This window comes from Ornithorhynchus anatinus, chromosome 7 (assembly GCF_004115215.2).
Source record: "Ornithorhynchus anatinus isolate Pmale09 chromosome 7, mOrnAna1.pri.v4, whole genome shotgun sequence".
NCBI lineage: Eukaryota > Metazoa > Chordata > Mammalia > Monotremata > Ornithorhynchidae > Ornithorhynchus > Ornithorhynchus anatinus.
Window position 1 is genome coordinate 13887800 of NC_041734.1, and position 14073 is coordinate 13901872.

The following is a 14073-nucleotide window of genomic DNA, read 5'->3' on the forward strand; positions in this document are numbered from 1 at the left end:
CATAATAATAATAATGGTATTTGTCAAGCACTTACTATGTGACAAGCACTGTTCTTGTCCAAGGCCACACAGCAAGCAGTTGGCAAAATTGGGATTAGAATGCAAGTCCTTCTGCCTCCCAGGACCATAATCTCTCCACTAGGCCACACTACTTCTGTTTAACTTCATTCTATGCAGCCATGCTAGAGGATTCAACAAGAGACCTGCGTGAAGGTTTTAGAACATGCTTCCTTCTTTCTGGGAAACTCAACTAACTTTTGGCATCATCAAAAGTCCTAGAAATAGTCACTTGGGAATTACCATGTGCAGTTGACTATCCTGTAGAGACCCACACCAAGGAGACAGCCAAGTGACTGCAAACTGCTACAGTGGATCTGCAGGGGGTTATACCCTGAAGGTAAGTCTCAAGGAAACCAAGTTGATGTGTCAGCTTGCATCAGGGAAGCCATACACATGACTCAGAATTTACACTGGTGACAGAGAGCAAAATGCTGTCACAGAACTCTGGTACCTAAGCAGCACAATGACTAGCGATGCAATGATGGACGAGGGAAGAGAAAACCAAATCAATAGGCCCAATATGTCCCTTTGAGAGACTGCCCTATTTGCCACCACACTGTTTGAAAAAGTCAAATGGCCTTATAACTAGTGATTTGGACAGGTAAGTTATTCAATACTTGGATTTTTTTGTTGTTCCTATAGCTTTTGATTGTTGTTTCCTAAGGGCTTCTATTGTCTATGCTTTGCCAATAAATGACTGTCCTCCACTGTTAAGCACGTGATTCCTTAGTGGGAGAGGCACAGTGTCCGAATTCACTTACTTTTCCCTTCACTTCAATGCTTAACACAGTGTTCAGCACAAAGCAAGCTCTCAATAAATATCCTTACTCTTAGTAAGACTGGGGCAGAGGCTAGGATGCATAGCAGTATCACAACTTGACTGACGTCACACCTCTACACCCAACCATTTCTCCCTACACTGAATTTACTTACACCAACTTGTGGATTGTGTTATATCCTAAAGACGCTATTGTGGTTGAAAGAATGTTCTCTTATTCTACCATTGGGTTCTACCCAAATTTTGTCCTGAAAACCATGGTCTAGCTGAATTGGCTGTACTATATGTCCTGTGGGGCCCCAATAAATATGATTTAACATGGTCCCCCCCTTCAGGGAATTGAATCTTTGCCAATGACAACTTCAACAAAGTCCTTCTACTTTTAATTCACTTTTACAAGACCTTTTCACAAATCTGCCAGTTTAGTTAGCCAAAATGCCTGTGGAACAGTTATAATGTGTTGGGCAGCACTTTCGAAATGCTAAGAAGTAAAGGACACAGAAAAGCCATAGATGGTTTTTCTCCTAACGCTTCCTTCCTATAGCATACAATATGCCTACCAACCTGTTGTATGAGTACACATACCTGTTTTTGTGGCCATAGACATCAAGAATTTTAGGTTTACTTTACATGAATGTGCTTTAAACTGAAAAAGCCCCAGTGCCCTCTCTATATAATCAAATTTTTGGGGGTGGGTGAGACGACTGATTTAATGAGCCAGTCAAGAACAAGCAAGTTCAAATTTTAACTTACCTTCACTGCTCCTGCCCTCTGAATATACATCACTCTCAGTATAAGACTTGTCTATAGATGGGTTTAGTTTCTGCCCTAAAGGAAAAGTTGTATTTTCTTCATCTGACAAGTCACTCCCACTGGAGCTCCAGACAATGTCTGCAGGCTCATTTGCATTCTCAGTTGAAGAAACTTCTGTCAAAGGAAAGTTATACAAGAAAAATTGACAACTCAAAGTGCTCAAGTTATGGCTCAAAAGTCCATTTTTGTCCATGATCGTGGATGACCTGTATGGCTACATTGGAGCCTGGATAAGTCCACAAGCTGGACAATTTACTTCAGACAAAGAAGTGGGGGAAAGAGTCAGTTGAGGCAAAAATAACAAAAGGGCAAGAAGGGTCATGAGAGCATCCAATGCAAAGGATGAATAGGGAATTCAAAAATAAGCACAGTAGAGCGGGTACATTTGGGTCATGGTCTGAGTTGGCTGATGGTGAGGATGGCATAAATAGTTTGAACTTTGTTCTCAAGTATTCTTTTTTTAATCACATCACAACTCTCTAGAATGCAATACAACATATAACGACAATTCAATGTAGGTACAATTTGAAAGTACGTAAGAAAGCAAACATACAACTAAAACTAGACAGCCTATCCATCCACGATCTTTTCTTTCTAAACAAAGCAACTCATATAATACATCTTGAAGAAAAATGAAATCAAAGCAAGCAGATAGCCCTCAAGTACACTTAAGCCTTCGTTTTGTCAGAATAATCTGAAGAAAATTTTTTAAAAAACAAGTCAAATAGTCCCATGTACCTCCAAATTCAAAAATATGTTGTAAAATTCCCCATCCAACAATTTCAGATATATTTCTCTAAGTCAAAATTCAAGCAAAAACTTGTGGACAGTAAATCGATATTCTATCTACAGCATCAAGCAGTCTATAAAAAATCCATGTTTTTTTGCCACAAATTATGAAAAGAAAACAAAGGTATTCCAAAGACCTTCAGTCTTAACAAGTCAATGAAACCACAGTGTTTACTTGCTCTATGCATGTGAATGCTTGGTTTTAAACAGCCTAACCTTATTTTTTCACCAAGTCAATCATATTTTGGCTATCCTTTAACTCTTCTCAGTTCAAGAGCTGGTGAAGTACAGCACCTGTTCTTGATTATCATTCATAGTACATTTCCACTGCAATGTTTCCCACAAAGAAAATGGCCTGGAACCTGTTTTTGACATAGGGGTGACACCTCTCAATCCCCTGAAACCCTCATCTGAAAGGGGGTATTTTGAAATCCACCTCCTGCCTTGAGTCCCCACTTAGAGCATTATTGCTAGGAATGTGTCTACCATCTCTGTTGTACTGTACTCTCCCGAGTACTCAGTAGAGTGCCCTGCACACAGGAAATATTCAGTGAATACCACCAATTGATTGATTGCTGCTACACTGTCTGACAAGAAAGATTACAGGATAATGATTTGAAGTCTCCAAGTCTCCAGCATCTATTTCAGTGAAATGAAATCGTTCTCTATTTTTGAGTGACACATTCATAGTCTATTCAAAATGGCCACTCGATAAATGTTAAAGCAGAAACATAGTGTATGATTTAAATTCTTTCCTCACCACATCCTAGATCTTCTGTATATAGACCTGTTCTAACTTGCATGGCTGTTAGGGTAAAATGATCAGAGATATTTCAGGGGGTAGCCTGCAAGCCCAATATCCTCTTCTTCAAACGAGAGCAGAATGGCAATAAAATTACCTTCTTCGTGAGTAAGAGACAGCTCTGGGTACTTCTCAACGTTAGATTTCTTTTCAGATTGTCCTAAAGACTGCGAACAAAAAAAAAAACAAAACAATAAAACCAAAATGCTTAAAGTGGCGGAACAAAAGTCAGCATGTAAAAATAATCCTAAACCCTAAACTATGGCACCTGCTTCAGAACAGCAGTTTCAACAGCAGCTTCATTACAACTTTAGAAGTAGAAAAAAAATTAAAGTATTGCCACAGCTTTAGCGAACTATTCATTGCAACTCTTTGCACAGAGAACTTTCCTCTGGGAGGTCTCCATGCTCAGATTTTTCCTCTAAACCATCTCCCAGGGAAGTAGGTATTGACACCTCTATTTTAAAGATAGAAAAAATGGGGCACAGGGTGTTCCTTTGGGTGACCACGCACTTGGGAGGAAGTAGAGAAGCAGTGTGGCCTAGTGGAAAGAGTACGGGCCTGGGAGTTAGAGAACCTGGGTTCTAATCCCAGCTCCGCCACTTTCCTGCTGTCTGATCTGGGTAAGTCACTTAACTTCTCTGGGCCTCAGTTCCCTCATCTGCAAAATGGATATTCTATACCTGTTCTCCCTCCTACTTAGATTGTGAGTCCCATGTAATGCCTGTATCCTGATTATCTTGTATCTATCCCAGTGTTTAATACTGTGTGTGGCACACCATAAGTGCTTAACAAATACCACTATTAGTAGTATTAGAAAAAGAAACTCAACTAGCCACTCAGTCTTGATTTTTGTCCCCTTTTCTAACTCCCTTATAATGAGGCCAGAATCTGGTTTCTGTGCTCCAAGCAGACCTCTTAAAATGATACCCATCTAACCCAAGAATAATTTCAGTGTCTTGCCTGGAGGCCATAGGATTATATAAGTTTTGCCAAGTACAGAGTCCAAGGGTGGTCATTAAATTTAGGAGGGAATAAGGAAGGAACCCATTTATCAGAGGCTGACTGGAGGGAAAAAACAAAGGATAACCAAGCCAATTCCTCATTTAGTGCTCAGGGAAGGAATGTTGAGGAAATGTTGCTGGGTTTAGTTCTTCCAAGCTAAAACATGGTAAGAAAAAAAAAACAGTGCTTAAACTGAAGCCACCAAACTGGTAAACCAGTGCCCCATCAGAAGTTAGGAGTCCTTTCCAGAGGACCTAACATCCACCCCAAAGTGCCTGGGGAAGCAAATGCCTAGGCAAAGCAGCGTGGCCTAGTGGAAAGAGCACTGGCCTGGGAGTCAGAGGACCTGGATTCTAATCCCAGATCTGCCACTTGTCTGCTGTGTGACCTTAGGCAAGTAAGTCACTTAACTTCTCTGTGCCTCAGTTTCCTCATCTGTAAAAAGGGGATTAAATACCTGTTCCCCTTCCTACTAAGACTGCAATCCCCATGTGGGACAGGGACTGCATCTAACCTGATTATCTTGTATCTACCCCATTGCTTAGAAAAGTGCTTGGCACATAGCATTTAATATATGCCATCATCATTATCAGGACACACACAGAGTGTGCTAGGGAGAGCAATTTAATATCCTGTGGAATTTAAGAAGGGCTACAGTTCTAATCTGACTTTTTAAATCTCTAGATTATAAATCCATATGTGCAGGGAACCTATCTGTTAACTATTTTACTGTATTCTCCCAAGTGGTTGGTACAGTGCTCTGCACAAAGTGCTCAATAAATACCATTGATTGACTGATTATATTAATGTCTATCTCCCCCTCTAGACTGGAGGCTCACTGTAGGCAGAGAATGTGTCTGCTTACTCTGTTGTATGGTATTCTCTCACGTGCTTAGTATGGTGCTCTGCACATAGTAAGCACTCAATGTCATTGATTGATTGATCACACATACAACCCTTCACTGATGGTGCTGGACCACAGTTCCAGTGGTTCAGCCACAGCGACCATATTCTAAGTGAAGCCAGAATAAGGTCTAGCCTAGAAAGGCCTAAGAATAAAAAGGCAGCGCTCTGAGGCAAAGGCATCAATACTGTGATTTTCCGAGAGGGAAGCAATGTTTCTCAGGGGAAAATTTTCATCCCTATTGCCTTTGCTATCTTACTTCTACAGCCTTTCAGGGGGCTGCCTCTGCTTTGTAACACCACATGAAAAAGACTTGGGAAACAAGCAGAAATATGGAAGATTAATAATACATAAACAGAAGGAAACAAAAAAGAACACAAAGAAAATGTATATTCCAATTCAAGACAAGGGAGTCTGTCTTAAAATGAAAATAGCAACTGCAGTACATAAGTGATTACTACACGGCAAGCACTGTACTAAACCCTTATCTGATTATCAGATTACACATGGTCCTTGTGCCACGGTGGAGTTCACACTAAGTAGGAAAGAGAACAGGTCTTCAATCCCCATTTTCCAGATGAGGGAACTGAGGCACAGAGAAGTGAAGTGACCTGCCCAAAGCCACACAACAGACAAGTGGCAGAGCTAGGATTAGAACCCAAGTCCTCTGACTCCCAAACCTGAGCTCTTTCCAGTAGGCTTCTCAAATGCCGCTGCACTTCCAAACAGATGTTGGAGGCCATCGGATCCCAGCTCTGGTCTCCAGGGAGGATCGTCTAAAAGCGACTTCACCTGTGGGCTGGCCGTGCTCTGAAACCCTTCACCACACCTTCTCCACTCTTTAGAAAGGGAGGCGGCAGCAACTGTTGCTGTGGGATCTTCTCTCCTTAACGCTGCAGGCATCTGTCCTGGGAAGGGCTTGCATTCGGAATCCCATGTCCTTTTTCTCTTTAGGAAGAGAATTTCCAAAGCAATCAAAAGAAACAACAACAACAAATCAACAACAAATTCATGAAGACAGTAAGTGTGACTGTTTTCATTCATTCAGTCATATTTATTGAGCGCTTAATGTGTAGAGAGCACTGAACTATGCACTTGGGAGAGTACAATAATAAACAGACCCATTCCCTGCCCACAACAAGCTTACAATCTAGAGGGGGAGACAGATATTAATATAAATAAATTACAGATAAGTAATAAGTGCTGTGGGGCTGGGGGGGAGGGGAGATGAATAAAGGGAGCAAGTCAGGACAATGTAGAAGGGAATGGGAGAAGAAGAAAGGAGGGCTAAGTCAGGGAAGGCCTCTTGGAGGAAATGTGCCTCCAATAGGGCTTTGAAGAAGAAGAGAGTTCCAGGCCAGAGGCAGGACGTGGGCGAGGGATTGGCGGCGAGATAGATGAGATCGAGGTACACTGAAAAGGTACAGAGATCGAGGTGCAGTGAGACTGTTTCTAGACAAATTTATCTCAAGCCAAATACACATCCTGTGTTAACCCTAAAAGGAACAGTAAGAATCGGGTCGATCAGATGCACTTTAATGACTAAACCAAGATCTCCACATCTATTCCCATTACGCTCATCCAAGATATTGGCTTTCTCTAATCGAAGTTTAAATAAAGGTGGAGGAAGAGGCTGTAGTGTGAGAGGGCTTTTGCACTGTCTATTGGGGTATGGCATTCATAGTAGGGTTCAACTGAATGGACAGGGAGCCTGAAAAGTACCTTTATCTTCCATTCTCTGAAACCTTTTTCTTTATGGTTTCTGAAAGAGGGTTAACCTAACAACTTCCTGTTCTGCTCTGGAAAAAAGCTGGTCATCTTCCTCTATGTATACCCTCTCATGTACTTGAAATTAGCCTAAATAGGGTGGCAATTGATCCAAAGGTACTGTGTGCCCCAGCCTGAGAAAAACTTGGGGCAAATTGACTGCTTAGATTTTAATTTTAAGTTACCAAAAAGTTTTAGTGTCATCTTCAAACACCTGAACAACATCCAATATCTGAGTCTAGCTTTTCATTGTTGAACTGAAAGACTGTGATTCTAGTTTCCAAGTATCTGGCAATTTGGCCCTCTTGATTTAATTCGTGTCAACAACTGAAGTCTTGTTATTGTCACAACATTGAAAATAAAGTGATCTGTTGTATTTTCAACATTCTAGCAATGGGGAGAGTGACACAACTATTTTCTATTTACACCACAAAGATCAGGATACGATGTCTAAAACTTGGTGGTGCTTTAATGGAAAATTCCTGTTCTAAAAATTACTTTTCCACGTCATACTCCCCACAAGACCTTTGCAATTATGCACACTCTTTTTGATTTCTCATTTCTTTTGGTACATATTTTCTTCTATACAGATTGAGAAGCAGCTATTTCCAGTTATCTCTAGGTCTTTCCCTTTGTTCCCACTGTATGTATACAGTCAGTTCTACTTTAACTGTACCTGAATTGGTCTAGAATACAATGGAAGAATGAGAATGTTCTTTTCACACACTAAACTGGGATTTCCACAAGCAGAATTTCTGTTTCTCTAGGAAGGTACTGAAATAGAGTCCCCTGGCCCTCAAATGTCAAAAGTCAGAAACAGCAGAATTGTTCCTAGCCTAGGAACAGATCAATGGAGAAAGAGCCACCCAGTCACTGGAACACAAAATACATGTGGCTGGGTGGCTTTTTAAAGTCGGATATTTAAAGCACCGCAATTTTTTAAAAAAAGTCCTGCCCCTATATGCCTATAAAAGATAGGTGATGCCAGTTATTCTCCATCTCCACTGAGATCAGATCAAGAGGGATCTTCTATTTTGATCATCAGTTTGATTTGGATTTTGAGACTGATTGGCTAGCCTAAAAACACCTTAAAATGCCAGACTCTCTAGGGGCACGTGCCACAGAGCAGGAGGCTCCAAGCCTGTGAAGAAATGAACAGTCCAGGTTTAAGCTTTGATCAAACCCCTGCTCAGGTGCAGGGTAAACTCAGAAGGCCTTAGTGTATGACGTTTAGCCTTAGGCAAAAGATCCCACTTGCCTCCCAAATCACCTAGAGGAGCTGACTCAAATCAGGCAACTATCTCCTCAGTACATACACTCTGGGAACCTTCCTAGCTTCTCTAATCTCAAAACACCTCCCTAACAAGGTCCCTTTTCTCACCCTCCTATGCAACTGACCCAGTTATGCCCATGTGAGACCTTGCTCTTCTCTCTACACCTTTATCCTCAGCACTCTACAAATACTGCTAATGAAAAACACAATCAGTAGAATTTGAGTGCAACACAGTTTTGCAGGACTAAATCAGTGTTATTTATCAAGCACTTGCATGCAAAGTACAGAAGCAAACACATATTCTCCCCACACAAAGAGCTTACCACTTTAATGAATCCATATCACTACCTCCCACTGCCCAGTAAACAGCTGCAATGTAAGCTATGGTACCCCAAATTTCAATGATAACATTAAAGTTTTTCTTGTAAGTCATAATGAAAAGAGTCTGTTTTTAGGCATGAATTCTAGGCACAACCTAAAATCTAAGTGATGTGTATGAAATGCTTAGGGGCAATCCACCTGTGAAGATGTTTTTGACACACTCATAAGAAGATTCTCCATTTTTTAATTCAAGAAATTTCAAAATCAGGAAGAATTTGGTGGTGGTGGGAATGTTTTGTAAACTGGAAACTGGCTTGTGGCAGAGTGCAGATGCCTATTTCCCGCTGTGACTAAAGACCATATTCTGATCTCTATGCAAATCAGAAATGTTCTAATTGCCACCAGACTGAAGAGAATGGTTATTGGAGTCCCTTCCAGCATCCTGTAGACTTGTGGAAAAACTAAACCAGGTCCACCCCCCGCTGGTCATTAATCAAGAAAGGTAATTCTTCAAAAAATAGCTACCAACAGCACCTACTGGGTGCAGAGTAGCAGATTGAGCGCTCTGGAGAGAACATTACAATTAGTAGAGTATGATCCCTGCTCTCAAAGTGCTTACAGTCTGGCAGGGAAGACAAACACTCAAAATAAATTAAGGGTAGGAAGTAACAGAATATAGGAAGCTGCGTACAAAAGTGCTACAGCAGGGAATCAGTCCCCAAGTGCTTAGGTTAGATGGAATTGCTGCAGTGGGAGTTCAGGGGGAAAGAACTAAGTATTAATCTTAATACACTCAGTCTCCTAGATGGCATGTTTCTACTTTATATTTTGGACACAGGGTGACTGCAAAATTATGGAGCGCTCTTCCCACAATGCATACTTTTCTGCATAGAGTGTACTCCTCCCTCTTATCTGACACTCTCCCGACCTTCAAAGCCTTACTAAAAGCCTGTCTCCTCCAAGAAGCCTTCCCAGACTAAGTCCTCATTTCCTCTTCTCCCACTCCTTTCTGCATCACCCTTGCACTTTGGATCTGCAACCTTTATTCATCCCCCTCAGCCCCACAGCACTTATGATATCTGTAATGTATTTATATTAATGTCATCTCTCCCTCTAGACTTTAAGCTCATTGTGGGCAGGGAATGTGTCTACCAACTCTTGTACATTGTGCTCTTCCAAGCGATTACTATAGTGCTCCGCACACATTAAGTGCTTAATAGACATGATTGAACATGGCCTGGGCTTCTAAAATGATGTGAATGAGTGGGGAAAGGTAGCTCTGGCCCACTGCTAAAGCTCGATAGCCACGATATCTCAACAGCAGGCACATCATACTAAGAAGAATCAATATGAAGATGAGGTGGCCTCTGCAAAAACTAAAAGGTTGTGTTCACCGCCAAGTGTTTAGTTTTTAGCCTCACAGATGGAAGCAGATGCATAAACAGTGGGGAGCTTTGTAGTCTAGGATTATTTTCCAAACACTGGGGCAACTTCTGTTTACCCAACTGCTACCTCCCCGAAAAGAATGCAGCAGTGTTGAGTTCAGTTGAGGAATACTTGAAACTGTAATTGATGAAGGCCAAGAAAGAAGAGAGGGTGGGACTGGTTCTGTTTTGACAAAAACTATAACCTAAGATCAGGGTAACCACAGGACTGAGCTTCCACAGGCTTGAGAAGACCCTAGCCATTACCAGAGATAAGAAGATGCCAAGAGACAATGAAGACTATGCTCTCTGAAACCAATTTTCCCACAGAAAATCCTGGCTTTCTGGTCTGATCTGCATGAGGAAACCTAGAGCATTCTCAGTGAAGGGGAGCAGGAGAGTCCACCCTGGATCCCATTTCCACCTCCTGAACACTAGCAGAGAGCGGAGCTGAACACAGAGAGTGTGCAAAAATCCCCTCCGCTTACCCCAGGCGTGTGGAGGCAGATAGGGGAGAGGAAGGAAGCGGTAGAAGGCAGGGGAGGTGACACTCAGACTGAAAACACCAAAATTCAGGAAGGGATAATTGGGTGGGGACAGTCTCTTTCCTTGAAGAGATCTAGACTAGTAGCCAATGCTAGCCACTGGTCCAGGAGTAAGACACGCAATTGGGAACAGTCATCTCGAACCTCAAACGAGGCTCAGAGCTTGAAGGCAGACCCAAGTGTTCCTTCCTGCAACCCCTGGATTGATGACATAAGCCCAAAAGCCCTTGCCTGAGAAAAACAACTCAAATGACTGAAAAGGAAGGTGCTAATAGCAAAATGACAAAGATTTCTTCTCTAAAGGGGGGACTTTGAGCAAATACCTCTGTGCAGGACTCTAGGCCTATGGTTACTTCAAACGGACTTTCTAATTTTGGACTAACGTGAGATGAGAATCAGATATGAATTCCGTCTCGAGAAGTCTAACGATGGGAAATACCCCTAAATAAAAGCACTTCTGTCATTTCTAAGGGAAGGGAATCTTTGTCCTTTCATATTAAGAAAGATGATCCTGTTCAGAAGTGTTTTGTAATGCACCCAAGACTTTGTAAATCTACTCCAGGGCTGTACTTATGAATGTGCGTTTTCATCGAACCCGTGGTAAAATAGCCATTTTCCCAGGCTATGTTTTACTAGGTGAGCTAACGAGCTCCATTCTTAGACATGGACATTCTTAAGAGGACAGGCTAGTTTCGGTCACATGATGAAGACTTTAGGACCAAGAACAAGTGTGAAGGAATAGATCATAGGCACAGTGGTTTGCACAGTGCTACCTTCACGTTCTTAGTCCTGCTGGTTGTGTTTTTCCCACTGGGACCCGGAGCGCATCACGTGAGTAGGTAAGCAGACGTATAGCACACTAAGTGCATGTACGAGTTTTAAGCGTGAAACATGTTAACCAAAAAATAATATGTCACTCACCCATAACCTGCTGTCATCCTGCATGGTTCCCTTGACCTGATGCTATTTAAATTTCCTCTTCCACAAGATAGCAACTACTCCCAGATCACTGGGAAAATTAGGAAGGACATTTGTTAAGCTTTTTCTCAGTGCTGTGTAACTGTTCAAATCTCCTTATAGGTCAGCAGGAAAAGAATCACAAAGTGCCACAAAACAGCATGGGTCTTGTTAAATTCCAGGCTAACACTGAGGAAAGCAGTCACAAGGCCACCACTGAACAGAAGAAAAAGCCACTTTTCTCAGTTCACACAGTGATCTCAATGCTTCATGTGTACAAATATCTGGTGGAACTGACCATTGGGATTCCCACATTCAGTCTGCCCCGATCTGTAGGCAAGTTGCCCAGGGGAGAGAAGAAAGAATAAGGGGAGAGGGGGATCCATCTCTGCTCTACATCAGCTCAAGTCTTTTGATTTCCCTCAGATAACAGGGAGAATGTAACAAGCCACAGAGGCACGCGTTTAGGGGGTGTAGCATGCAAACAAATATTGTATTATTATTACTAATTTTAATGTCATTACTTGAACAGATTGTCTTGTATCTGTCTCAGCACTTGGCTTTGTGCTTGACAAAAAGTACCTAGTTAAGAAGTAACTAAGCTTATTATTATTTCACTTCAAGTATTTGTTATTTACAAGTGACACTAGCCTTGGCTTCTGCAAGAGCAGATTTCCTTTTGGGGTACGTAGATGGGAAAGGGAGATGAAGAAGGCAATAGATACACTAAAATGCTTGAAAGGCAATACACATGTCTGCTCCCCACTAGACTGTAAACTCCATGAGAGCAAAGACCATGTCTGCTAATTCTAGTGTACTCTCCCAAGCGTTAGGTACAATGTTCTTCACACAGAAAGCACTCAAATACTAATGATACATAAGGAGGAAGGAAAGTAGGCAGGGAATATATGTAACAACTTTTGTGTGTGTGTGTGTATTTTAATGGTATTTGTTAAGTGCTATGTTCATTGATTCAATAGTATTTATTGAGCGCTTGCTATATGCAGAGCACTGTACTAAGTGCTTGGAATGTACAATTGGGCAACAGATAGAGACAATCCCTGCCCAGTGACGGGCTCACAGTCTGCCAGACTATTCTAAACACTGGGTTAGATCAAGATTGTCAGGTTGGACACAACCCCTGGCCCTCGTGGGGTGCTCAGTCTTAATCCCCATTTTACAGATGAGGTAACGGAAGCACAGAGATAGTACTCTGCACACAATAAGCACTCAATAAACACTTTTGATTGATGTGACAAACCAAGACTGCAACTGGAAGCTTAGTACAGTGTTCTGCACACAGTAAGCATTTAGGTTCAGTGGAAAGAGCCCGGGCTTGGGAGTCACTGGGCATGGGTTCTAATCCCGGCTATGCCGTTTGCCAGCTGTGTGACTTTGGGCAAGTCACTTCACTTCTCTGTGCCTCAGTTACGTCATCTGTAAAATGGGGATTAAACCTGTGAGCCCCTTCCTACCTCTCCTCCCTTCTCTTTCTTCCACCCACCCCGCACGCTCCGCTCCTCTGCCGCCCACCTCCTCACCGTCCCTCGGTCTCGCCTATCCCGCCGTCGACCCCTGGGTCACGTCCTCCCGCGGTCCTGGAATGCCCTCCCTCCTCACCTCCGCCAAACTGATTCTCTTTCCCTCTTCAAAACCCTACTTAAAACTCACCTCCTCCAAGAGACGTTCCCAGACTGAGCTCCTCTTCTCCCTCTACTCCCTCTGCCATCCCCCCTTTACCTCTCCGCAGCTTAACCCTCTTTTTCCCCTTTTCCCTCTGCTCCTCCACCTCCCCCTTCCCATCCCCACAGCACTGTACTCGTCCGCTCAACTGTATATATTTTCGTTACCATATTTATTTTGTTAATGAATTGTACATCGCCTTGATTCTATTTAGTTGCCATTGTTTTTCGAGATGTTCCTCCCCTTGACTCTATTTATTGCTATTGTTCTCGTCTGTCCGTCTCCCCCGATTAGACTGTAAGCCCGTCAAACGGCAGGGACTGTCTCTATCTGTTGCCGACTTGTTCATCCCAAGCGCTTAGTACAGTGCTCTGCACATAGTAAGCGCTCAATAAATACTATTGAATGAATGAATGAATATGGGACAACCTGATCACCTTGTATCCCCCCAGTGCTTAGAACAGTGTTTTGCACATAGTAAGTGCTTAACAAATACCACCATTATTATTAGTAGTAGTAAGTGCTCTATAAATAAATATAAATTCAGATTGAATGAATGAATCTGGGGAAAATGCAAGGGCATAGGCACAAATCTGAAAAAGAATGGATCAAGCAAATGACCTGGTTCTCTTTTTCTTTTTCAATTTAATGACACCCTTCAAGGAAGGGACAGCTCATTAGTGATTCAGTTGTCCCACTGATCTGGATGAAGGCTGATTAAGTTCAAAAGTTCTACACCAGATATTTGGCAGACTATCCCTCTAGACTGAGCTCACTGTGGGCAGGGAGGGTCTCTCTTTATTGCTGGATTGTACTTTCCAAGCGCTTAGTATAGTGCTCTGCACACAGTAAGTGCTTAATAAATATTCATTCATTCAATAGCATTTATTGAGCACAATGTGCAGAGCACTGTACTAAGTGCTTGGAATGTACAATTCAGCCCCATAAGGGA

General features: G+C 42.3%; 1 protein-coding gene across 4 annotated transcripts in view; it reads right to left on the reverse strand.

Moving 5' to 3' along the window:
- The window catches only part of SPIDR (scaffold protein involved in DNA repair), a 318346-nt gene that overhangs the window by 301234 nt on the left and 3039 nt on the right, over positions 1-14073 (reverse strand). For 3 of the 4 annotated variants that reach the window (XM_029068240.2, XM_029068239.2, XM_029068238.2), the window contains exons 2-4: positions 5944-6099; positions 3340-3409; positions 1592-1765 (exon numbers count right to left, since the gene is read on the reverse strand). In XM_029068240.2, the coding sequence (XP_028924073.1) occupies positions 1592-1765; positions 3340-3409; positions 5944-6099 (400 nt within the window). Of the gene's footprint in view, positions 1-1591; positions 1766-3339; positions 3410-5943; positions 6100-14073 lie in introns of those variants that run through there. The other variant, XM_029068241.2, reaches the window with a different exon arrangement.